Raw genomic sequence first — 27056 nt, 5'->3', positions numbered from 1 at the left:
ATTGTTGTTAAGAGGACTAATGAAACGACCAGAAGCTGACAATCCATGGGGAATTTAACACAGGGAGTACAACTAATAATTCTGATTATTGCCCTCTGAAGAATGACCAAATTAAGCCTTTCGAAGCAAAGTCCCCCCCCTCTGCTAGGTTTAACCAATCTGTATGTTGTCATTCATATCTGATCAAAACTGACTCTTCTCCTCTATGTACAGGGCGGGGCATAACCTTTTCCTAGGGGGTCACAGCAACACTTGTAACAACAACACAAATAATTCATACACCATTCGAAAGCCCATCAAAAACTGAGTTTATTGACACGATTTAATAGTCAGTATGACCACCATTAGCCCTTCGAACAGCATTCAAACGAGGTGGATTGATAAACGTCGCTCCAGCATCGCGAGCCTCTCGAAAGGCAATGCATTTTATTCTGTCAATGATCCTTTGTTCTTCCGAATCGAATTTTCCAGCCATTCTTAAAGCAAATTTAACATTTAATAGCTCATTCAATTCAGTTTTTTATGGGCTTTAAAATGAAGTGTCGCGGAAGTTGTAAACTGCTGTCGATCTTGCTGTGACCCCCTAGGAAAAGGTTATGCCCCACCCTGTAGAGCTGGGTGCCTAATATACTTAAATAAATAATAAGTGATTTCCCAAATTAAAGCCACAGTAGACAGATGTGATTTGTGTGTGTGTGTGTATGTACATGTCTTGTGCTAGAATATCGCATCCAGTTTTGGTCGCCACAATGTAAAAAAGATGTGGAGACTCTAGAAAGAGTGCAGAGAAGAGCAACAAAGATGATTAGGGGACTGGAGGCTAAAACATATGAGGAACGGTTGCAGGAACTTGGTATGTCTAGTTTAATGAAAAGAAGGACTAGGGGAGACATGATAGCAGTCTTCCAATATTTGGGGAGCTGCCACAAAGAAGAGGGAGTCAAGCTATTCTCCAAAGCATCTGAGGGTAGAACAAGAAGCAATGGGTGGAAACTAATCAAGGAGAAATTTCCTGACAGTTAGAACAATTAATCAGTGGGTCAACTTGCCTCCAGAAGTTGTGAATGCTCCAACACTAAAAGTTTTTAAGATGTTGGCTAACCATTTGTCTGAAGTGGTGTAGGATTTCCTGCCTAAGCAGAGGGTGGGACTACAAGACCTCCAAGGTCCCTCCAAACTCTGTTATTCTATGAAGGTAAAGGTTTAAGAGAATAAGAGAATTGGAAGGGACCTTGGAGGCCTTCTAGTCCAACCCCCCAGTTCAAGCAGGATACAATGGCCTATACCATTTCAGAGAAATGGCTGTCCAATCTCTTCTCAAAATCCTCCAGCGTTGGAACATTCACATTTCTAGAGGCAAGCGGTTAATTGTTCTCCCTGTCAAGGAAACTGTATTCAAATCTACATGTAAACTATCAATAATTCACTTGAATTAAAGGTATTTTACTTTTAAAGTATAATCAGATATTTCAGTGTCAAAAATAATGCTATGGCCACATAGCCTTTTCCCCCTCCTGTACGCCTTCATATAAACCATGATAAAACTGCCACGTGGGAATATTTTACACCGCGCCTCTTCTCAATCAACGAAGGGCAGGAAGTCGAGAAAGAGACACCAACAGAAGAACAATGAGATTACTCCAAGAGTTGTTTGTGGTGGAAAAAGAATGCATCTGATACCCACAAAGTGATATATTGGGCCCAACTCTGGAACCATTGTATGCAAACAGCCCAGGTGGCAGTTTATTTTTAAGAAAACCACAAAACAGGTGCAGCTGCTACAATTGAGGAGGAATTAAAGAGTAAAATAGGCAGGTTGAATAATTAGGATAAAGCTGTTTAATATCGCAGAAGAAAGTCATTATTTGATATCAGCTTTTTCATCTTCTTTGAGATATTATATGCACCCATCCTATTTGTTTAATGATCAAAGTTGCAACGGCACTAAAAAAAAGGGGGGGAACATGTGGCTATTTTTCACAGTTATGACAATTGTCATAATGTGGTCAAAATTCGAATGCTTGGTAACTGGCATCTAGTTATGACTATCCTGGGGTCACCATTGGTAAACTTCCCAGCCGACTCCCTGCCAGCGAAGTCAACGGGAGAAGTCAAATTTGTTTTAACAACCACGCGATTCTGTTAACAACTGCAGTTCAGTTGCTTAACAATCGTGGCCAAAAAAAAAGGTCATAAAGTGAGGCGCAACTCACTTAACAACTGCCTCACTTAACAATAGAAATATTGGGCTTGACTGTGGTCACAAGTCAAGGACTATATAACGGTCTGGTTTGGCTCTGCAATCAAACAAGACAGACAGAGATTTCAGAGGATAATTAGAACTGCAGAAAAAACAATTACTGCCAACCTGCCTTCCATTGAGGGACCTGTACACTGCATGAGTCAAAAAGAGGGCTGGGAAAATATCTACAGACCCCTCGCATCCTGGACATAAATTGTTTCAGCTCCTACCCTCAAAACGACGCTATAGGGCTCTGCACACCAAGATAACTAGACACAAGAACAGTTTTTCCCCGAATGCCATTACTCTGCTTAACAACTAATTCCCACAACACTGTCAAACTATTTACTAAGACTGTATTACTATTATTCTTCTCTTCCTTACTAGTACCTATCTCTTCCAACTTATTACTATAACCATGTTACTTGTATTTTTCAATTTATATTGTTTTTAATTGTTTCCTAATATGATTTGATAGCTTATTAGTAACCTTGACTATCACTAAGTGTTGTACCTTTTTATTCTTGATGAATGTATTTTATTCTCCTTATGCACACTGAGAGCATCTGCACCAAAGACAAATTCCTTATGTGTCCAATCACACTTGGCCGATAAAGAATTCTATTCCTATTCCTATTTCTACTCCTACTCCTATTCTAGAACAGTGGTTACACAGCCATTGTCCCCTTGTGGATTGGCTTAGAGATCAACACCCTGAGCGTTATCTCTTTGAAAACCTGTAACTATTTCCATCTCCTGGTAGAAAATAGCAATAGCACTTAGATTTATATACCATTTTACAGTGCTTTTACAGCCCTCTCTAAGCTGTTTACAGAGTCAGCCTCTTGCCCCCAACAATCTGAGTCCTCATTTTACCCACCTTGGAAGGATGGAAGGCTGAGTCAACCTTGAGCCAGTCAGGATCGAACTCCTGGAGTGAGGAATGAGTTAGCCCTGCAGTACTGCATTCTAACCACTGCGCCACCACAGCCTCTAGTAAAATTCAGGGCATCATGGTCCTGAGGGAACCCAAAACCTCAAGATTTGCATTCATGATCACAGGAGTTTCATCACACCATTGTGACTGTCATCTTGTATTTTTACATCCCTCCCTCCAGCAGATCACATTGGATGCAGTTTTCTTGGCAATAAAATGGGCATTTGACTTCCTCTTTGACTTCCCCTCTTGGTCTTCCTTGGCTATCTCCACATCTCCACAGACCACCTTGAGTTACTTATAAAGAAAAATGTAATACTAAATGAATAAAAATACTAGCCAACTTAAACCTTGCATCACTTCCAAGTCCAGGAAAACGTGCCACAGTTCCCTGTGGAGACTAATTCTGTGACAGTAAAGTTAATTACATATCCCTTTGTCTGGCTGCTACTACAAGTTCGCAAATCTAAGGAACAGCAATAAAAAACACATAGTAACGACACAGTATAAAAAATGGACAGTAGAGTCCACTGCAGTTTGGTAACCCATTAATTTAGCTAGACAGACAGATAGATGATAAGACAGAGGTTGATAGGCAGATGGTAGATAAGGATAGATACACAGAGGTAGCACATAGTAACCATACAGCATAAGATAGATAGATAGATAGATAAGACAGACAGACATGTTGATAAGTAAGTATATGATAGACAATGATAGATGGATGTGTGGGTGGATGGATGATAGTCATAAATAAGATAGATAGATAGATAGATAGATAGATAGATAGATAGATAGATAGATAGATAGATATAGAGATAGATAGATAAATAGATAGATATAGAGATAGATAAATAGATAGATATAGAGATATAGAGATAGATAGATAGATAGATAGATAGATAGATAGATAGATAGATAGATAGATAGATAGATAGATAGGACAGACAGATATATTGGTAGGTATATGGTAGGCAATGATGGATGGATGGATGATAGAAATAGATAGATAGATAGATAGATAAAGATAGACAGACATGTTGATAGGTATATGGTAGACAATGATTGATGGATGGGTGGATGAGATATAGATAGATAGATAGATAGATAGATAGATAGATAGATAGATAGATAGATAGATAGACAGACAGACAGACAGATAAAGATAGACAGACATGTTGATAGGTATATGGTAGACAATGATAGATGGATGGGTGGATGAGATATAGATAGATAGATAGATAGATAGATAGATAGATAGATAGATAGATAGATAGACAGACAGACAGACAGACAGATAGGACAGACAGACATATTGGTAGGTATATGGTAGACAATGATGGATGGATTATAGAAATAGATAGATAGATAGATAGATAGATAGATAGATAGATAGATAGGTAAGACAGACATATTGACACGTATATGGTAGACAATGATAGATGGATGGGTGGATGGATGATAGAGATAGATAGATAGATAGATAGATAGATAGATAGATAGATAGATAGATAGATAAGACAGACAGATAGACATATTGATACCTATATGGTAGATAATGATAGATGGATGAGTGGATGGATGGATGAAAGACAAAGGTTGATAGGTAGATAATAGACAGATAGATAAAACAGAGACAGATAGCGGTAGATAGGTTGGTAGATAATGATAGAAGGATGGGTGGATAATAGACAAAGATTGATACCTAGATGGTAGATGATAGACAAACAGAAATAGATAGGCAGATGGTAGATAATAATAGATGATAGGTAGGTAGTTAGGTAGTTGGATGGTACACAGTCAGACAGGTTGATAGATAGGTAAATGGTAGATAATGATAAATAGATGATAGCTAGCTAAAGCAGAAAGAAAAATTAAAATGGAAAACAAAAGCAAGGGCAGACAATACAGAATGAGTCAGCCTGCAGAGCAGATTTCCCACAGATATCCAAAAAATCAATATATTCCTTATGAAAACCGGGGGGGGGGGGCGAGGAGTTGAGGCAGTGCAACGCTTTCAAACAGGCTCCACTCTCTATCGTCCTTTTTCAAACAGAGCGCTCCAAGCTCTCCACAACCGGAAGCTCAGCCGCCGGAAGTTAAGCCATGGGGAGGCAAAGCCCAGGTCGCGTCACGGGAACAGAGGCGACAAGCGCAGAAGGGTCACCCCTTGACTTTCCCTGAAACCGGAAGAGGGCTCAACCTCGACCCGGAAGTCGTGCCTTGCCTCGCCGGCGGGACCGTTGCGTCCGTTTGTCTCGTTTCCCCGGATTGTCTTTTTCTGAGGCGTTCGGCGGCCATCATGGGGAAAGCACGCCGGAAAATCCCGCCGGCTTTGCGGGCCTCGGCCGGGCGCGAAGAAAAGTTGGAGGAGCCGGAGCCGGGGGAGCCGCGCGTGACGGAGGAGGCGGACGACTTCCACGAGCGGCGGCTGGAGGAGGCGGTGCTGGCGGCGCTGGGCAGTGAGGAAGAGGAGGAGGAGGAGGAAGAAGTGGAAGAGGTGCTGGGCCTGCACTTGTCCGAGAACAGCGAGTCTGAGGAGGATGGGGACGCGGGGCCTGGTGAGGATGATGATGATGATGATGAAGATGAGGAGGACGATGAGCCTCTGGACATGGACAGCGACCTGGAAGAGCAGCGGGGCTCAGGCCAATGGGGCTCAGGCCTCCCCAATGAGCTGGCTTGGGGCCAGAGAAAGAAGCTCTACTATGGCACGGACTACGAGGGGGCCGCCCGCCGCCCCAAGGCCCCCAAGAAGAGCAAGGAAGAGGTGGAAGCTGAAGAGCTGGAAGAAGAGGCGGAAGCTCAGGCCATCCAGAGGAGGATGGCGGAGAACTTGGGTGAGGAAGACTACGGCTTGGATCTCCTGCAGGCTTACGCCAGGGTAGCTGAGCCAACGGGCGGGAAAGAATCTGGGCAGAACATCGCCAAGGACTTGGCGTCCCTTTCTAAGAAAGAGCAGCTGAAATTGCTGAGGAAGGAATCTCCCGAACTGCTGGAGCTGATTCAGGACTTCGAAGCCAAAGTCCTGGAGCTCAGGGATGAGCTGGAGCCCCTCGTGCAAATGATGGGGGACGGAGTCATCCCAGAAGGAAAAGGGAGCCAGTATTTGCAAACCAAGTACCACCTCTATCTGAACTACTGCTGCAACGTCAGTTTTTACTTGGTGCTGAAAGCGAAAAGGATTCCAATCCATGGCCATCCCGTCATTGAAAGGCTTGTCACTTACAGGAACCTCATCAATGACTTGGCGGTGGTGGACCAAAAACTGTTGCCAGAGGTTCGTCTCCTTCTTAAGGAATTCCATAGTAAGGAGACCGAAGGGGTGGGAAGTAGGAAGAAGCCCCTGCCTTTGGTTAGAAAAACGGTTAATAAGAGGAAAACGAAATCTCCAAACTTTACGAACGAGGAGGCTGAAGACGAGCTGGCAGACGATTCTGATTTGGACGAGCAAGCCGCATTGGCCTTTTACAAGGAGATGGAAGAGAAGATCATGCTTAAGAAGAAGAGGAAACGAGACGAAAAAGAAGGCATGAGTCATCCCGTCGTTGAAGAGGAGGAATCGGACCAAAAGAGAGGGGCAACGTACCAGATGTTGAAAAATAAAGGCCTTACGCCGAGAAGAAAGAAGATTGACCGCAACCCAAGAGTCAAACATCGTGAGAAATTCAGAAAAGCCAAGATCCGTAGAAGGGGACAAGTTCGTGAATTCCGAAGAGAAACACAAAAATACGCAGGCGAACTGTCTGGCATTCGTGCTGGAGTTAAGAAAAGTATTAAGCTCAAGTGATCCATGGTCTTCCTTTTTTCACCTCTCTATTTGCAGACTAGTGGACGTGAACTTAATAAATGTATCTCTTTTTGGGAATTATAACATGTGTTATCTATCTATCTATAAATGTGTGTGTATGTTCCAGCATAACTCTGGAACGCCTCGAGCAATTTCAACCAAACTTGGTACACAGATGAATTACTCTCTGGAAACAAATATTGTGGGGGGTAAGACACCCCTAACACTCCTCCGGGTGTGTGTTCTGTTAAGATACAGCCTGTTGTGCCTCAAAATGGCTTCTACTGCACAGTGCAGTGGAGTTGCCATGGTAATGGCTTCATAAAATTCCACAAAGGGGCTCCCTCTAGTAGGGGGGAAAATCCAACATTAGAAATTACGTTTGGTCCGGACATTTTCCCTCTATAAATAAATCCCTGGCAATGCTGGGTTATAAGCCAGCTTTTAACAATGGTTCTCACTTCCAGAGTTGCATCCATTACAAGGTTTTGACTTTAATATATACAGGTAGTCTTTTTTTAACCATTTCAAGTTTCAACAGCACTGGAAAAAGTTGCCAAAAGTCTGAATTTTGATTATGTGATCCTGGGGATACTGCAACATTTGCATGAAAACCTATGGCCATTGCAACATTCCTGCGGTCACATGATCAAAATCCCGAAAGGTTGTAAAAATGGGTCAAAATTCACTAAAAACCTTGGTTTGCAGCAGAGATTTGCGGCTCAATCGTCATAAATTGAGGAGTATCCAGAGTGCTTAAATGAGCACTAGCAGAGGCACCTCCTCCAATCATGCTTCACTTGGTTCCTTGACCATTGATATTATTTCTGGAATCAAATGTGGCAGGACATAGCAGCAAAGAGGGGAGATAGATGACAATATAGCTTAGGGCTGTGGTGGCAAACTCATGGCGCGCCCCAGCTTAGCTCCAAAGTGCATGTGTGCGCGATGGCCAGCTGATTTTCAGGTTTCTGCCACACATGTTCGGGAGTGGGAGTGCATGTGTGAGACCTGTGTGCTTATGTGGGGTGGGGAGGGGTGTGTGCGCATACAGGGGAGTGCGACATCCCTCTATGCCCCATTTTTTGTCCCAGGAGGCTTCAGGGAGGCCTGCTAGGCACAAAACAGGGTGCTGGCAGGTGTGTTAGTTCTCAACAGTTTGTTTAGTAACTGTTCAAAGTTACAACAACACGGGAAAAAAATGACTTTTTTTACAGTGACTACCTTTGCAGTCATCCCCACAATCGTGTGATCCAAATTCTGATGCTCGGCAAATGGTTGATATTTATGACCGTTGCTGTGTCTTGAGGTCACATGATCCCCTTTTGCGACGTTCTGACCAAGTCAATGGAGAACGCAGATTCCCTTAACAACCACGTCGCTATCTTGATCAACTGCAGTGATTCACAGCTGATTCAAGAAAGGGCTTAAAACGGGGCAGAACTCGCAAACGTCTCGCTTAACCACAGGACTTTTGAGCTCAATTGCGGCCGTAAGTCGAGGACTACCTATATTATCAATTCAGGGAAACTTTCCAAGTTGTTTCATGCTATTGTAACCTTCCATAAAAGTCAAGTCTTTGTGGACTCAAGTTTCACTGTTGGGTTACTTTTGGTACACATCGATGTATTTTTCTTGGCCATAGTAAAAAAAACAGTTTGCTGATGATGTCTTTTGTGTGAGTTTATAGCTATTTATAACTAATTTATAACTATTTTTCAGTTCTGATCTTCAGGCTTTGATACTGGCTAGTAGTTTCCTAATCTAAGTACTAGTCAAGTCCCCCTCTTTAGATTTTAACGTAAAAACTTTTAGCCAAATGCTGCCACCTACTGAGGCAATTCTGCTTTTCTGTTACATATCTAGTTTTCCCCAAGTCATTTTCAGATGTTATAGACCAATTCCCCAAACCTTCCAGCCAGAATCTGAAGGGTATCAAATCAAATCTTTATTACATCAACCAGCATAATAAAGAGTGAAAATTTGAGGAAGATTGGTTAGGTTTGGTAGTTACTTTAAAGATAATGTTCTTCATTAAATGGTACCTATCAGTTTCAGTTGCCATACAATAGTAAAGTTACTGAAGAATTTGCAAAACTGGTTATTAAGTTTTGTGGATTCTTATTAGTTTTAATGAAACAGCTCAAAATTACGATTAGAGGACTGGAAACTAAAACATATGAAGAACAGTTGCAGGAACCAAAGAAGAGGGAGTCAAACTATTCTCCAAAGCACCTGAGGGCAGAACAAGAAGCAATGAGTAGAAATTAATCAAGAGAAGCAATTTAGAAGCAAAGAGAATTTTTCTGACAATAATTAATCAGTGGAACAATTTGCCTACAGAATTTGTGAATGCTCCAAAACTGGTAGTTTTTAAGAAGATGTTGGATAACCATTTGTCTGAAGTGGTGTAGGGTTTCCCGCCTGAGCAGGGGGTTGGACTAGAAGACCTCCAAGGTCCCTTTCAACTCTCCTATTCTACTCTATTCTATTCTAATAACGTAGGCCAACTGAATAACACCACAATGATTTTAACTGTTTTACTGATATATTAAAAAAAAATCACCCTACAATTTGAAAAAAAACCTATAAGCTACACACTATATGGTGAAGAAGAAAAAAAATGAAATGGGAAATTAATCAAAACTATCCCAAAATCTAAATAAGAATTGTAGCAAAGAAATCCTCCAAGGAACTGAGAAAGAAAATGGCAAAATGCTACCACCACCTCTGAAAATAGCCTTATTTATCCACACAAATCACAGAGCAAAAAGGAAAATAATTTAAAAAGGAACATTAATCCAAACTCAAATAAGAATTGTAACAAAGAGGGGAAAGGAAAGGAAAAAAATAATAATGATAAAATACCACCACCACGCCTGAGGGAAACATTATTTCTCCACGCATTTCTAGGGTGAAGAGAAAAAAAAAATCAAAATGAAAAATTAACTGAAGGAACCCCAAAACCCAAATAAGAATTACAGGCAGTCCTCAACTTACGACCACAATTGAGCTGGGATTTCATATTACCAAGTGAGAAATTAGTCGAGCAAGTTTTGTCCCGTTTTATAACTTTTCTTGCCCCATTCGCCACGCGAATCACTGCAGTGGTTCAATGACTAACACAGTTGTTAAGTGAAGCTAGCTTTCCCATTGAGTTTGCTTTGTCAGAAGGTCAACAAAAGGAGACCACATAACGGTCATAAATATGAGTCAGTTGCCAATGGTCTTAAATTTTGATCAGGCGGTCATGGGGATGCTGTAATGTTCAAAGAGACATTGGTCACTTTTTTCAGTGCCATTGTCACTTGGGACGGTCACTAAACAAACTGTTGCAAGTTGAGGACTACTTGTATAGCAAAGAGAAAGACAGAATAGAATAGAAAATAGAGTAGAGTAGAATAGAATAGAATACAGAGTTGGAAGGGACCTTGGAGGTCTTCTAGTCCAACCCCCTGCTTAGGCAGGAAATCCTACACCACTTCAGACTAATGGTTAGAATAGAATAGAATGAGTTGGAAGGGACCTTGGAGGTCTTCTAGTCCAACCCCCTGCTTAGGCAGGAAATCCTACACCACTTCAGACTAATGGTTAGAATAGAATAGAATGAGTTGGAAGGGACCTTGGAGGTCTTCTAGTCCAACCCCCTGCTTAGGCAGGAAATCCTACACTTCAGACAAATGATTAGAATAGAATAGAATACAGAGTTGGAAGGGACCTTGGAGATCTTCTAGTCCAACCCCCTGCTTAGGCCCTACACCACTTCAGACTAATGGTTAGAGAATAGAATAGAATAACAGAGTTGGAAGGGACCTTGGAGGTCATCTAGTCCAACCCCCTGCTTAGGCAGGAGACCCTACACCACTTCAGACTAATGGTTAGAATAGAATAGAATAACAGAGTTGGAAGGGACCTTGGAGGTCTTCTAGTCCAACCCTCTGCTTAAGCAGGAAACCCAAGAACCCAAGTTAGTTCTCAAGAAATTAGAAAGAAAATGTGTGGGAGAAAAACACCTCATTAGCACCTGCCAAAAAAATGAAAACTAATTTGGTGGTTTTGTGTGTGTGTGTGTGTGTGTGTGTGTGTGTGTGTGTGTGTGTGTATACAACAACACCGTCTCCGGCTCAGCAAACGAGCCAACCTGAAATTAAGGAAAGATTTCTTGGCATTGAGAACAATTAACCAGTGGAACGACTTGCCACCAGAAGTCATGGATATTCCACCGCGGGAGGTTTTCCAAGATGACATTGGACAGCCGCTTATTCGAAATGGCCTCGCTTGAGCAGGGGGGCTGGACTAGAAGACCTCCAAGGTCTCTTCCAGCTCTATTCTGACGGATTAGCCGACCGCCCTTCCCAGGGATCTACAACTACTCCGATCCCGGCAGAGGCGATCCCGCCTCCTACGGGCTGCCTCTGCCGTGCGCTCCGGGGAGGAGCCGGGGCGCGCGCCGAGGAGGCCGGCCGAAGTCGGGGCCGGCGGGGCGGGGCGAGGGGCCGGGTCAAGGCGAGGCTTTCCCCCCCCTTCCCCGGCTCACTCCACCCCCAGGCCGGCTGGGCCCGAGCTGGGTTGTTCGGCGGAGAAGCGGCGGCGGCGACGGAGCGAAGTTGCCTGCGTCCTGCGGCGCGCGCGCTTGGAGAGGCCGAGGGGGACCCGGCGCTTGGCCCGCATGGAGAGCTCTGGCGTCCGCGACGCCCAAAGCCGGGAAGCCGGCGGGGAAGCCGACGGGGAGGAGGAAGAGGAGGAGGGGGAATCGCCGCCGGACTCGCCCCCTTTTTTCCTCCTTTACCCCGGCCGAGGAGGAGGCGCCGCCACCGCCGCGCCCGGAGCGCAGCCCCAGAGCGCTTGGCGCGCCGCGCCGCCGGGCCCTCGTGGCGCCCCGCTGCCCGTCCTGCTCAGCTACATCGGGCCCGAGGCCGGCCAGCCGCGGACCGGCGGCGCTCGTGAGTAGTAGCCTTCCCTTAGCCCGCTTCCCTCCCGCCGCTCCCCAACTTGGGGGTGGGGGGGGGTGTTGTCTTCTTCTTCTTCTCTGGGCTCCCATAATCCCCAGCAGTGGGTGGATGGGTCGAGAGAGTCTCTGCTGTCAAAGGGTTGGGCAGCCGGTCTCCAGGTTGGCACACCCTGCTCTTGGCGCACACACATCCCAAATCCTTCAAGGGAAGCTGCCCTTCCCACTTCTTCCTCTGTGTGTGTGTGTGTGTGTGTCCTCTCACCCCTTTTTTGAGGGGGGAGGGTCTTCATCAAAGCTTGGGTGTGAACTGGCTATCCTCCCTCCTCCCTCACCCTTCCTCTGTGTGTAACTGTGAGTGTGTGTTTGTGTGTTTGTGTGTGTGTGTGTGTGTGTGTGTGAGAGAGAGAGAGAGAGAGAGAGAGAGAGAGGGAGGGAGAGAGAGAGAGAATCTTTTTTAGGGTCTTTCCAAAGCCTGGGTGTGAACTGGCTATCCTCCCTCCTCCCTCACCCTTCCTCTGTGTGTAACTGTGAGTGTGTGTTTGTGTGTTTGTGTGTGTGTGTGTGTGTGTGTGAGAGAGAGAGAGAGAGAGAGAGAGAGAGGGAGGGAGAGAGAGAGAGAATCTTTTTTAGGGTCTTTCCAAAGCCTGGGTGTGAACTGGCTATCCTCCCTCCTCCCTCACCCTTCCTCTGTGTGTAACTGTGAGTGTGTGTTTGTGTGTTTTGTGTGTGTGTGTGTGTGTGAGAGAGAGAGAGAGGGAGAGAGAGAGGGAGAGAGAGAGAGAATCTTTTTTAGGGTCTTTCCAAAGCCTGGGTGTGAACTGGCTATCCTCCCTCCTCACTCACCCTTCCTCTGTGTGTAACTGTGAGTGTGTGTTTGTGTGTTTTGTGTGTGTGTGTGTGTGTGTGTGTGAGAGAGAGAGAGAGAGAGAGAGAGAGAGAGGGAGGGAGAGAGAGAGAGAATCTTTTTTAGGGTCTTTCCAAAGCCTGGGTGTAAACTGGCTATCCTCCCTCACCCTTCCCGTATGTGTGTGTGTGTGTATGTGTGTATAACTGTGAGTGTGTGTCAATCTTCTTTGGGGGGGGGTGTCTTCTCCAAAACCTGGGTGTGAATGACTACCTTCCCTCCTCACTAATCCTCCGTGTGTGTGTGTGTGTGTGTGTGTGTGTGTGTGTGTGTGTGTGTGTCTGTCTGTCTGTCTGTCTGTCTGTCTGTCTGTCTGTCTGTCTGTCCTTTGGGGGGGGTTCTTCTCCAAAACCTGAGTGTGAATGACTACCCTCCCTCCTCACTAATCCCTCTGTGTGTGTGTCTGTGTGTGTCTTTTTTTGGGGGGGGGGGTCTTGTCCAAAACCTGGGTGTGAATGGATACCTTCCCTCCTCACTCACATCTTGCTCCGTGTTTGTGTTTGTGTGTGTGTGTGTGTGTATTCATCCCCTTTTTGGGGTCTTCTCCAAAGCTGGAGTGTGAATGGCTGTCCTCCCTCCCTCACCCTCCCCTTCCAGTCCTTCAAGCCACTTGTCACCTGCTTTGCAATGTCAGCGCCTGAGGTTTTATTTATTCAGTGGGTTAAAGTCTCTTTCAAGGGAAGCTGCTTTAGCTGAAGGTGGGTGCCAGCTTAAAAAAAAACCAGCAAAGTGGTTATCAGAGATAATTTAATAGAATAAGGGAATAATAGAATTGGAAGGGAACTTGGAGGCCTTCTAGTCCATCCCCCAGTTGAAGCAGGACACCCTATACCATTTCAGACAAATGGCTGTCCAACATCTTCTTTAAAACTTCCAGTGTTGGAGCCTTCACAACTTCTGGAGGCAAGTTGTTCCACTGTTTAATTGTTCTCGTTGTCAGGAAATTCCTCCTTAGTTCTAAGTTGCTTCTCTCCTTGATTAGTTTCCACCCATTGCTTCTCGCCCTGCTTTCAGGTGCTTTGGAAAATGGACTCATCCCCCTCTTCTTTGTGGCAGCCCTTAGATATTGAAAAACTTTTTGGAAATTGCCTTCAAAGAAAATGCCTGGGCTTACAATTCACAGCCTCTGTTTCCTCCTTTCCCCCCCTTTTTCCTTTGCATCAGTTTCCTTCAATCTTTGGGGAGAAAAAGTGGCTGATTTTGGAGAAAAATAGCAAAAAACAGCAATCCAGAGAGACTTCTTATTATAGTGGCAGATGCCTTGGCTAACTGTGTTGTCATTGTTGTTGTTAATGGCGAAGTCGTGTCTGACCCATCGCGACCCCCTGGACAACGTTCCTTCCTGTCCTCTCCCATCCTCTGGAGTCCATTGAAGCTCAGTGAAGACTCCATCCAGCCACCTCCTTCTCTGTCGTCCCCTTCTTCTCTTGCCCTCCATCTTCCCCAGCATGAGGCTCTTCTCCAGGGAGTCCTTCTTCCTTCTCATTAAATGGCCAAAGCCTTTGAGTTTCCTCTTCAGGATCTGGCCTTCTAAAGAGCAGCCAGGGTTGATCTCCTCTAGGACTGACCGGTTGGATGGCCTTGCAGTCCAAGGGACATGCAGGAGTCTTCTCCAGCACCAGAGTTCAAAGGCCTCCATTCTTTGGCACTCAGCCTTCCTTATGGTCCAAGCTTCACAGCCATCCATTGCAACTGGGGAAAACCATAGCCTTGACTATCCGCACTTTTGTTGGCAGGGTGATGTCTCTGCTTTTTAGTCTGCTGTCTAGATTTGCTGTAGCTTTCCTCCCCAGGAGCAAGCGCCTTTTAATTTCTTGGCTGTAGTGGTCTCATCTGCATATCGGTTTTATCTATCTATCTATCTATCTATCTATCTATCTATCTATCTATCTATCTATCTATCTATCTATCTAATCTATCTATCTATCTATCTATCTATCTATCTATCTATCTATCTATCTATCTATCTATCTATCTATCTATCTATCATCTATCTATCTATCTATCTAATCTATCTATCTATCTATCTATCTAATCTATCTATCTATCTATCTATCTATCATCTATCTATCTATCTATCTATCTATCTATCTATCTATCTATCTATCTATCTATCTATCTATTAGACTTATATACCACTTCATAGGGCTTTCAGCCCTCTCTAAGCGGTTTACAGATTTTTTTTAGCAAATTGAGTCAGCAACTTGCCCCCACAGTCTGGGTCCTCATTTCACCCACCTCGGAAGGATGGAAGGCTGAGTCGACCTTGAGCCGGTGAGATTTGAACCGCCTTGCAGTCCAAGGGACTCGCAGGAGTCTTCTCCAACACTATAGTTCAAAGGCCCTCAGTTCTTTGGGGCTCAGCCTTTCTTATGGTCCCCCTTTCCCAGCCATACATTGCAACTGGAAATGTTGTCATTAGGAAGACTAAAGATAGATGCAAAGAAAGATAAAATAAATATCAGCCCTTTCCTTAGATAGGAGTGATGATGGTATGCTAGGAAAGGTGGAAGGAAAGAGAGGAAGAGAAAAGAAGAGACGAAGGGTGACATTATAGCAGTCTTCCAATATTTGAGGGGCTGCCACAAAGAAGAGGAGGTCAGCCTATTGTCCAAAGCACCTGAAAGCAGGACAAGAATCAATGGATGGAAACTAATCAAGGAGAGAAGCAACCTAGAAATATGGAGAAATTTCCTGACAGTTAAAACAATTAATCAGTGGAACGACTTTCCTCCAGAAGTTGTGAATGCTCCAACACTGGAAGTTTTTAGGAAGATGTTGGATAACCATTTGTCTGAAGTGGTGTAGGGTTTCCTGCCTAAGCAGGGGGTGAGACTAGAAGACCTCCAAGGTCCCTCCCATCTCTGATGTTCTGTTATAACCAGCAGAAAGTAAATGGACTCAGTTATGGTGATAATAAATGTACTACTGGAAACCTGAGGGATCAAATGTGGAAAGATCCTCTTGGAAATCTGTCTTTTGCTGAAGATTTCAACTATTAGTCCCAGATGGAATAAGGACTTGTTTTTCCTTGGGGCAACGGGTTGGACTAGAAGGCCTCCAAGGTCCCATTTAGCCCTAGGATTTAAATGGTGGCTAAGGGTTGACATCGATACAACGGGATATAAACAGCACCTAGAATACTTTGGACAAATCCGCTTTAAACCGAACACAGGGAAAAAATAAGATTCTCTCTTTGGAATGTCAAAGAAACTTAGAACAAATAACACTCTCTGAATTTGTCTGTGGAATGAAAGTTTCCTTTTCTTTATAGATTGGAAAATTCCTCTTTAAAGGGTAAATTAAAGAAAGTATAGGTAGTCCTTGACTTATGGCTACAGTTGAGCCCAAAATCCCCATTGCTAAGCAAGACAGTTGTTAAGACGCTCCCCGTTTTATGACCTTGTTAAGTGAAACATGTTGTCATTAAGTGAATCTGGCTTCCCCCACTGATTTTGCTTGTTGGAGGCCGGCTGGTGATCACATGACCCCTGGACAATGAAACTGACATGAGTACATGCCAGTTGCCAACTGCCAGAATTTCGTTCACGTGACCTTAGGGAAGGTTGCAGTGGTCGTAAGGGTGAAAAACAGCCACAAGTCACTGACTTCAGTGCCGTTGTAACTTTAAATGATTCACTAAATGAACCGCCGTACATAGGGGACCTACCTGTAATGACAAACCAGTTTTGTCCATACCCAAGGAATCTATGTGGAAATGTTTGTTAAGTAACTGGGAAGTCCAGTAGATTCAAAGCGAGTCTCTGCTTAATTTAGTCAAGAGGAGAATTTGGCTCTGGGGGAAAAAAAAAGATTTTCTATGTTTCTGTAATGCTAATTACCTTTTTCAATTGGTAGAAGGGCGTAGGTGTGTTCCGGGGGTGTGATAGAAAGCAGAATTGAGCTGTTTTTATGTTAGTAATTTGATGGTATTCAGCATGCAGGAATGTGTTTATAATCTGGCCAGGTGTAACTTGTATGCATTATACAAGTTTTTCTACTTTTGTATATGCACTATACAAGTTTTCTACTTTTCAGTAGAAAAAAAAATAGGGTTTTTTTTTTGTCCTTTAAGAGACCCATTAAAACATTTTGTTCTATTTTGGAAGGATCATTATATAAATCAGTTGTTTTTTTTTTGCTTCTTCTATTCAGTTGTGTCCAATTGTTGGACAAGTTCGTGCAGTTTTCTTGGCAAGGTTTCTCAGAAACAGTTTATCATTGCCTGCTTCTTATGGTTGAGAGAAAGTGATGAGGTCACTCAGCTGGCATTGTGCCTAATAGCAATAGTGTTTAGACTTGTATATCGCTTCACAGTGCTTTACACAGTGCTTTCTAAGCCAACTGGTGGTCTGTGAAAAACGTTTGATGGTCTGCAGAAAAATTATTTGAATTTTCTTTATATTGCACTAAATCAGGGGTCCTCCAACTACGCCTCCTGGGCCGGATACGTGCAATGAACGTTTGTTTTGCTGCAGAGAGTCTCCCCCTTTGGGGTCTTTTTGTGCAGGTCGGAGGGGGGCAGAAATTGGGGTCTGCTTCAGCCTCCTGGTGCAAGGTTTTGGGCGAAGGCTGGAGGGAAGGGCCGCTGGTGGAGAAGACTCAAAGGGCCTCGTTCCAGTGGGACTGCCTCATGGCCTGGAACTGGCTGACCATCTCAGCCCGCTGAGCCTCCAGGCGCTGATACCTGGCCTTGCACTCCCGCAGGTCTTCCCTCTGCTTGGAAAACCTATGCTCCTAGTCCTCAGTGAGATGCTTCTGCTGAGCCTCCTTTTTGGTCAGATCCAAATTGAACTGAGCTGTTTTGCCAACTCTTTCTCATGGTGGCTGCTTAGCTCCTGCAACTGTTTCCTGTTGGGTCTCTAAGGAGCCCGGGCGGGGAGGGGCTGGGAGGGGAGGGGCAAGTAGAGGCCGGGGAGGCGCCCCTTCACGTAAATGACATTGAGTTGGCCACGCCCACCCAGTCACATGATCACCTGGCCAAGGCCCCCCCCCCCCGGGTCATTAGGCAGATCATATTAGTAGTCCACGGGATTTAAAATTATGAATTTAATGGGTCCCTGAGGTCCGAAAAGTTGGTGACTCCTGTTCTAAGTGGTTTACAGGACTATCTGTTATGTACGTTTTTGTTTTTCGTTTTACTTTTCCTTCTATCTTAGCTTTTGTGTGTTCTTTGGTCCTAAATAACCAGAGAGAGATATTGCTTCAGCAAAAGAAAGCAGGCAGCATGTATTACAAAATACATTTGTAATAAATGTCTTAAAATTAAAGAATTTCAAGACATTTATTACAAATGTATTTGTATAAATGTATTTTGTACATTTATACAAATCATAAATATAATTGTAAGAGGAAGAATTCGGAAAATTGCTTTCTAAACGTACACTTCCTAGGTGTAGGAACTAGGTATAGTATAATAGCCCTTATTGTCATTGTACCTCATGTATGCAATGAAATGGGTCGCATCATGTTGGGTTCTGTTTGTAGACAGTGCAAATATTACGAAGTGAATAAAACGTTGGCCCCAGAGAATCAAACCACTAAAAACAACTTGCTTAAAGTCATAAAAACAACTTTCCGCGGATATAATATTTAAAGGCCTGGTGTGGCATGTCACTTTTAGGGATTGAGAGCTCCTAGTGAACAGGTTAATATGGAAGAAGATATACTTAGTGGTTGATTGATTTTTTGCCATTATCCAGTCGGTGCTGAACCTTACATAAATGGACCTTACCTGGACCATAAAATAATTGAAACAGCTATCAGGAGACTGGGCTAGAAAGCAGGAGACCATGAGTTCAGGTTAGCCATGAAAGTCATCTGGGGGGCTTGGGACAATCACCAGGAAATTGAGAGTTCTAGTGTCACCTTAGGCACCAAAGCTGGCTGGGTGGTTTTGGGCCAATCACCAGGAGACAGTGAGTTCTAGTCCCCTCCCTTAATGCATGAAAGTCAGCTGGGTGACTTTGGGCCAGATACCAGGAGACTGTGAGTTCTAGTTCCACCTTAGCCATGAAAGCCAGCTGGGTGACTTCAGGCCAGTCGCCAACATATTATCAGTTCATGTGGTACCTTTAGACTTGAACTTCACATGACTGACTTTGAACCAATCACCAGGAGCCAGTGACTTCTAGTCCAGCCTCAGGCATGAAAGTCAGCTGGTGTGACTTGGGGCCAGTCATCAGGAGACGGTGAGTTCTAGTTCTGCCTTAAGCAGGAAATCCAGCTGGGTGACTTTAGGTCAGTCAGCCCAACCTACCTCACAGGGCCGTTGTTGTGGGGAAAATAGGAGGGAGGTGTGGTTGGGTATGTTCTTTGCCTTGAGTGGTTTGCAAAAATAATAAAGGCAGGATATAAATAAATAAATAATAAATGAGTGGCGTGGTGGCCCAAAGGTGGAATTCTCGCCTCCCAATGAGGAGGCTGTGAGTTCGATCCTAGGTAGAGGCAGATATTGTTCTTTCTCTGGGCACGATGAGAATATATCTGCCGTATGTAACTCCTCATTGGCGACAGGTGGGGCATCCGGCCAGTAAACACTCAAGCTCCATTCAGTTGCCCAAGACTGCACTCTGCAAGGGATCAATGGGGTCATTAAAAGCTGATGATGATAAACAAATAAATGATTAAAAATGAATGAGTGATCAGTTGATTACAGCTGCAAACAAGGATGTTTGCCTGTGATGCTCGTAGAGACAAACAGATGCTAACTGGCAGCTCAAAATCAAGTTTTACCAGTCGGATATCACGTTGCTCGTACGCTTGAAGAGTGAATGAAGCAGCAGGCTAATTTGGACCAACTGTTGGGTGAATCAGACATTTATTTTTGTGAAACAGTTTGCAAAACTGAAGGGGAGAACATATGCGTTCTATCTTAAGTCGAGGAAGGCGCCAAAACCAGAATGAAAACTTGGAAGATCTTAACCGCGCTTCTCTTTTGGCATGATCTCCTTTTGGCCACACTGATCCTGCGCTAGTGCCTAATACTGGGATGGCGAACCTAGGGCAGGTGTGGCAGAGGGGCACCCAGAGCCCTCTCTGTGGGCACGTACGCCATCGCCAGCTGCTTTTCTAGTTTCAGTGAGCATTTGTGCGCCGGCCATGTGGTCCTTGGCGGGCTCCGGAGTGCTGGAAAATGGCCTGAAAACAGCACGAAAAACATCCAAAAACCAGGCCGTTTTTGGGGCCATTTTCAGGCTGTTTTTTGGGGGCGTTTTCCAGGTTGTTTTTCGGGCTGTTTTTTGAGAGGTTTTCAGGCCGTATTTTGGGCCTTTTTAGGCCATTTTTGGGCTGTTTTTAGGCTGTTTTTGGAGCTTTTTCAGGCTGTTTTCCAGGCTGTTTTTTGGATTGTTTTCAAGCTGTTTTTGGGCAGTTTTCAGGCAAAAAACGGACCCAAAAAGGGGCCTGAAAACAGCTTGAAAAACAGCTGGAAAATGACTTCCCAAACAGCCAAAAAACAGGAATGCCCATCGGCCAGCTTGTTTTTGGGTTTCCGGCACTCTGGCATGCGCACATGCACCAGTGGTGGGATTCAAATATTTTTACTACCGGTTCTGTGGGCGTGGCTTGAGCATGGCATTGCTTGATGGGCGTGGCTTGGTAGGCATTGCAAGGGGAGGGATATTGTAAAATCCCCATTCCCTCCCCACTCCAGTGGAAGGATACTGCAAAATCTCCACTCCCTCCTCACTCCAGGGGAAGGATACTGCAAAATCCCCATTCTCTCCCCACTCCAGAGGAAGGATACTGCAAAATCTCCACTCCCTCCTCACTCCAGGGGAAGGATATTATAAAATCCCCATTCCCTCCCCACTCCAGGGGAAGGATACTGGAAAATCTCCATTCCATCCCCACTCCAGGGGAAGGATATTTCAAAATCTCCATTCCCTCCCCACTCCAGGGGAAGGATACTGCAAAATCTCCATTCCCTCCCCACTCCAGGTGAAGGATACTGCAAAATCTCCATTCCCTCCCCACTCCAGGGGGAGGATACTGTAAAATTTCCATTCCCTCCCCACTCCAGGGGAAGGATACTGCAAAATCCCCATTCTCTCCCGATCAGTTGGGACTCAGGAGGCAGAGAATAGATGGGGGCGGGGCCAGCCAGAGGTGTTATTTACCGGTTCTCCGAACTACTCAAAATTTTCCGCTACCGGTTCTCCAGAACTGGTTAGAACCTGCTGAATACCACCTCTGACATGCACACATGTTCCAAAGGTTAGCCATCACTGGCTTAGTATGAAATTGGTATTTAATTTTATTAACCATTAAAGTAGCGTAGACTGGGTAGCAGGTAGGTGGTAGATTATTTTAGGGGGCTGGCTTTGATCATGTTTCCATGACTACCATCCATCTAGTGCTTACTGATTTTTTTTAAAAAAACCTCACCCAATCAAAGAGCAATTTGTTGTCAATAATTTTAAGAATGACTAGGAGTCGATGCGAAATGGTGGGTAGCATGGCTTGATTTTTCAAGATCTGTACAAATCTTCTATATACAGCCTGGATTTGCCCAAAGCATTTTGTGCCTAAACAGTGCATAAAGTAGTCAGGTAGGTTTAAAGGGTTTTGACAGTCCATGTCAAAACTAATGCCCGTAACGTGCTTTTCTGCTTTGGAATTAATTTCATTGCTATTTTAGGTACCAGGAAAAAAAATTTTTTCAGGGCTTTGCATCTCTAAAGCAGGAAACATCAAGCTCTTCGGGGCTGCAATGTTTGAGAGCCGTGATGAATCAAATCCAACGCTGGAAGTTTTAAAAAAGTGATTGGACAACTATTTGTCTGAAGTGGTGTAGAGTTTCCTGCCTAAGCAGGGGTTGGACTAGAAGATCTCCAAGGTCCCTTCCAACTCTGTTATTCTATTCTATTCTATTCTATTCTATTCTATTCTATTCTAGTTTATTATAACTTTGTCTGAAGTGGTATAGGGTCTCCTGCCTAAGCAGGGGGTTGGACTAGAAGACCAACCCTCTGTTCTGTTCTGTTCTATTCCATTCATATCCCATTGATCTCTTCCTTTTCCTTCCCTTCCTTCTATTCTATTCCATTCCATTCATATTCCATTCATCTCCCCTCCCCTCCAGTCCAGTCTAGTCTAGTCTAGTCTATTCCATTCCATTCATATCCCTTTCATCCCTTCCCTTCTCTCTATTCTATTCCATTCCATAAGTCTACTGCTATTGCTATATTCCATTCATATCCCATTCATCTCCTCTACTCTCCCCTCCACGCCCCTCCAGTCGAGTCCAGTCTGGTCTAATCCATTCCATTCCATTCCAGTCATATCCCATTCATCTCTTCCCTTCCCTCGATTCTATTCTATTCCATTCCATTCCATTCAATTCATCTCCTCTACTCTCCCCTCCAGTCCAGTCCAGTCTAGTCTATTCCATTCCATTCCAGTCATATCCCATTCATCCCTTCCCTTCCCTTCCCTCTATTCCATTCCATTCCATTCATATCCCATTCATCTCCCCTCCCCTCCCCTCCCTTTCCCTTCCCTTCCCCTAGTCTAGTCTAGTCCATTCCATTCATAGCCCATTCATCTCTTCCCTTCCCTTCTCTTCCTTCCATTCCATTCCATTCCATTCTATTCTATTCTATTCTATTCTATTCTATTCTATTCTATTCTATTCTGTTGCAAAGTAGGTGGGACAAGATCTTCTCTTTCATGTGTGTGGGTCGGTGGGTTTTGGGGTGTAACAGAATGCAAAGCCGAGCTTGGAGAAAGTTAGGAGACAGACAGAGGTGGGTTGCTCCTGGTTCGGCACGGCACAGGCAAATTGGTAGTAGCGGTGGTGAGAGGCTCCGCCCACCCGCCCGAACACTTCTGCACATGCCCAGAAGCATCGTGAGCACACCCGAACCGATAATAAAAAAAAAAAGTTGGCAACCCACCACTGGAGACAGAGGTTGAGAAGAAAAGAAAAGAGTGGACAATCAAAGAACAACTGAAGGAGAGAGAGAGTCCCGAGATGGAAGAAAGTGTGAGAAAGAAACTCAAAACAACCCCGCCTTGATTCTGTTGAGTACAGATAGGATTGAATAACAGAGTTGGAAGGGACCTTGGAGGTCTTCTAGCCCAACCCGTTGCTCAAGCAGGAATCCCTATGCCATTCCAGATAAGCGACTGTCCATCTCTTCTTGAAACTCTCCAATAATGGAGCATCCAAAACTTCTCCTTAGTTCTAGGTTGCTTGTTTAGTTTCCATCCATTCTTCTTGTCCTGCCTTCGGGTGTTTTGAAGAATAGGTTGACCACCCCCCCCTCTTCTTTGTGGCAGCCCTTCAAATATTGGAACAGTACTGGTATCATATCATTCCCTAGTCCTTCTTTTCATTAAACTAGACATACCCAGTTCCTGCAACCATTATTCACATGTTTTAGTCTCCAGTCCCCTAATCCTCTTCGTTGCTCTTCCCTTCTGTTGTTCTGTGTGCCACAGGTTCGCCATCATGGGTATAGGGTCTCCTGCTTGAGCAGGGGGTTGGACTAGATGACCTACAAGGTCCCTTCGAACACTATTATTATTATAGCCTTTAAAACAGATATAAATAAAATCAAACAGAGAATTTGGAGTGAAAAAAGAGCCAAAATAGACAAACACAAATACTCATATACAACCATCCTTCTTAAATCTTGTTGTGGATTCCCTGCCAAAGGTTTGATGGTAGATGACCAAAACTTTGCAATATTTTAGACGGTACAAAAAACTTTTATCGGTACGTAGACAGTCGGCATAAAAATTACCTGAAGATCAGGAGATTGCTAGTGGAAAGGGAAGAATGAGGTTTTGATGCAATGTTTTATAAAATCTGCAGTATAAAAGAACATGAGTTACATATTCTTTGTCTGATGAGGAGAGACACGCTGAAGCAAGGGGAATTTGCAATCCAAGTAATCCTCTGCTTACAACAGTTTCCCAGCAGGTGGTAGAGATCTAGTCCCATTTTGGGCATGAAAGCTGCTGGGTGACTTTGGGCCAATCACCAGGAGTCTGGGAGTTCTAGTCCTGCTTTTGGCATGAAAGCCAGCTGGGTCATTTTGGTCCTGTCACCAGAGGTGGGTTCCTACCGGTTCAGCCGAATAGGTAGTAACTCAGCCGGACACGTAACTGAACCAGTTCTATCCTCGGCGCCGCAATTTTGATTTTCTGTTCTGCACATGGTCAGAACAATCTTCATTGAAAACATGTATTTTTCCCTCTTTTTAATGTGCGCATGCACAGACCTTTTTAAGTGCAAATGCGCATGCGCGGGGAGCACACGTTTTTTGGGCGCTGAACTGGTAGTAATGCTGGCAGGAACCCACCCCTGCCTGAGCCCAACCCACCTCCCAGAGTTGGGGAACATAGGAGGGTGAAGGAGTACTATCGGGTGGGTTGCTACAGGCTCGCCTGCGTTTGGAGAACCCGTAGCTAACGTTATGGCTGGTTTGGAGAACCACTGGCTGGCCCTGCCCACCCAACCCCTCCCTTCCCAGGAGTCTCCACATGGCCTGTTTTGGATGCAAAAGTAAGTGCAGGGCCCGCACGGAGGCTCGGGAAAGGGGAAAAACGGATCTCCCAGAAGGCCTTCGGAGCCCCCGGGAGGCAGTTTTCGCCCTCCTAGAGGCTCAAGGAAAGCCTCCGGAACAGTGGTGGGTTCCGGATCCCGTTGCAACTGGCACACTGCAACGGGGCCGAGCATCCACTACGCGCATGCGCACCCGCCGCCTGCGATACTCCAACTGCTCGGCGGAGCGTCACGCAGGCAGCGTACGCTCCGTGCACATGTGCAAATGGCCCAGTTGGGTCAAATACAGGTAAGGCGGGCGGGTGGGCCCTCTGGAGCACCATACTGGAATGCTACCTGGTGCTCCCAGCAGGCACTGGTACACCTGTACCAGGCCATACTGGCTGTAACCCACCACTGCTCCGGAGCCTGGGGAAGCCAAAAACAGCCACCCCGCCATGGTGCAGGAGGCCGACTAGGCCACGCCCACCCAGTAACTGGCAGAGAAACCCGTTGCTGAAATTTTTGAAGCCCATCCCTGACTACTATATATATTCCCTACCTATAATAAAGGTGGGATAATAAATGAAAAGCAAATTTAACTTCCAGCGAGATTGGAAGTGGATTGAAACGACATGTTCTGACAAGGCCAGAATGGTTGTTTTGAAGTGGAAGTGTTTTGAATGCAAAATGTTTTGTACATCACTACTAGTAAAATAAGATGTGTGATACCAAAGATCGAAGATAGCGCTAATGAAAACCATACTGAAGCCAAATGAAGTAATTATACTATTATGAAATAACAAGCAGCTTCTTTAAGTAGATAATATACATAACGTTCAGCTTGTAGCACCTGTTTCTGAATTTTAATCCTTGAATACCCTTGAGTAAATAATGCACTGATGTATTTTCCCACCTGTATTACTGAATCAAAGTAATGAGAATGAAGAATCAAGGAAAGATTACCTACTTGGAGCCAAAATCAAAGCATTGATTAGTTTCTGATATATAATGATTTTAATGTACGCTTCTGGTTACACCATTTTGGTGAATGAAATTTCCTAGGAAAAGGTTTACATCGTAGGAAGCCGCTAGTAAGGGAATTATACTCACTGGCTCTAATATGTTTGCCGAAATATGATAAGTCACCATTCTCTCACTGAATTACTTGGTTATAATTTTTGTGTTAAGAGTCTTTTAATTGTAAACTGTGGGAACTAAACTTATTACAAAAATAAAGCTGGAACCTTAACATAATTTTGATTTGCAAGGTCTTAACGGCACAGAGAATGGCTCCTCCTTGGTAGAAAGTGTGTGGAACTTATAAAAGATTAAAGGTAGGCCTCGATTTACAATCACAATTGGGCCCAAAATTGCAGTTGCTATCAGAGTCAGTTGTTAAGTGAATTTTGCTCCATTTCATGTCCTTTCTTGAGGTGAATCACTGCAGTTCTTAATTTAGCAAAATGAGTCTGGCTTCCCCATTGGTTTTGCTTGTCTGTTTTGCTTGCTTGCAAATTGAGAAGTAGCTGCATATTTAATTCAAGCATGTTCCTCAAGGCAGATTCAAGCAAGATCCAAGATGACTTTGAAACAGCCACCTGGTTATCCAGATTAATTATTTATTCTCTGCATGAAGTCTTTTTTGATCATTTCCGATCCATCCAGTGATAATTTCTTCTAGGGCAGTGATGGGTAACCTTTTTGTAAAGGCATGCCAAAATTGTGTTTGCGCCAGAGGTGGGTTCTTACCAGTTCGCACCTATTCGGTAGAACCGGTTCGTCAAATCTACCGAACCGGTTAGAAGAGGTTCCACCAGTGGACCCGGAAAGCAGGCCACACCTACAGAAGAGCTTCCAAAATTTTTTGAAACCCACCACTGGTCCTTGGATATGATTATTCTACACTATCATGCTCCTATTTATAAAACTCAGTGCCTCCGTGAAAGGTAAGGATGACTACTGCGTTTGTGGTGCAATCAGAACATTGCGTGTGTTGAAGTTGTTTTAACGCAAACCAAGGATGCCTTTTAAAAAACAAGTTTGCATCATATTCTTCTGCATGCCAGTGCTGTGTGTGGGGTAATTTAAGGTGGTTCTGACAAGTGTCGTCGGCATCTTCATATCCGGTCACATGGGCGGCAAGCCACTCCCATCCGGTCACATGGGCGGCAAGCCACTCCCACAAAGGAGGCCACACCCACAGAGTAGGTTCGAACAATTTTTGAAACCCACCACTGGTTTGTGCGTGTTATCATGCGTACCCGCATACTTGCCCACACCCACAAATCAATGCGACCTGCCCATCTACGCATGCACCTGCGACCCCGAACCTGCGCATGTGCACGCGACACTCTGCCCCATGCTGGGAGGAGTAGTTTTTGCCCTCCCCAGGCCCTGGAGGCTTTCCTGAAGCCGGGTGAGGGCAAAAATGGCCTCCCCTTGACCCCCAGAAGCCCTCCGGAAACCAGAAACGGATCATTTCCGAACTTCAGTTGGCCCATTGGACCTGTTTTTTGCCCTCCCTAGGCTCCGGAGGCTTTCCTGAAGCCTGGGGCGGGTGGAAACAGCTTCCCCCGGCCCTTTGGAAGGCTGAAAATCAGCTGACCGGCGTGTGCATGTGTGCCAGAGCTAATGGCTTGCATGCCGGCAAATATGGCTCTGTGTGCCACCTGTGGCACATATGCCATAGGTTCGCAATCATGATTCTAGGGTCATTCTTAGTCATATCTCAGTTT

General features: G+C 44.7%; 2 protein-coding genes across 5 annotated transcripts in view; both read left to right on the top strand.

Moving 5' to 3' along the window:
* The first annotated feature begins 5355 nt into the window (after positions 1 to 5355).
* UTP3 (UTP3 small subunit processome component) lies at positions 5356 to 7053 on the top strand. Its single transcript, XM_032224704.1, has one exon. The coding sequence runs from the start codon at positions 5482 to 5484 to the stop codon at positions 6967 to 6969; it is 1488 nt and encodes a 495-aa protein (XP_032080595.1). The 5' UTR covers positions 5356 to 5481; the 3' UTR covers positions 6970 to 7053.
* A 4444-nt stretch (positions 7054 to 11497) lies between these two features.
* RUFY3 (RUN and FYVE domain containing 3) overlaps positions 11498 to 27056 on the top strand; it is a 78495-nt gene continuing 62936 nt past the window's right edge. For 2 of the 4 annotated variants that reach the window (XM_032223816.1, XM_032223818.1), the window contains exon 1: positions 11498 to 11912. In XM_032223816.1, coding sequence (XP_032079707.1) covers positions 11639 to 11912 — 274 coding nt within the window. In that variant the 5' untranslated portion in view covers positions 11498 to 11638. The remainder of the gene's footprint in view (positions 11913 to 27056) is intronic. The other 2 variants (XM_032223815.1, XM_032223813.1) reach the window with 1 other exon arrangement.

The sequence above is a fragment of the Thamnophis elegans genome, chromosome 9 (assembly GCF_009769535.1).
Source record: "Thamnophis elegans isolate rThaEle1 chromosome 9, rThaEle1.pri, whole genome shotgun sequence".
Taxonomy (NCBI): domain Eukaryota; kingdom Metazoa; phylum Chordata; class Lepidosauria; order Squamata; family Colubridae; genus Thamnophis; species Thamnophis elegans.
The sequence above is the reverse complement of the archived record's forward strand: the minus strand, read 5'-3'. Positions and strand labels throughout refer to the sequence as shown.

Excerpts from the sequence above, each read along its gene's own strand:
- UTP3 (XM_032224704.1), top strand. The coding sequence starts at position 5,482 with ATGGGGAAAGCACGCCGGAAAATCCCGCCGGCTTTGCGGGCCTCGGCC.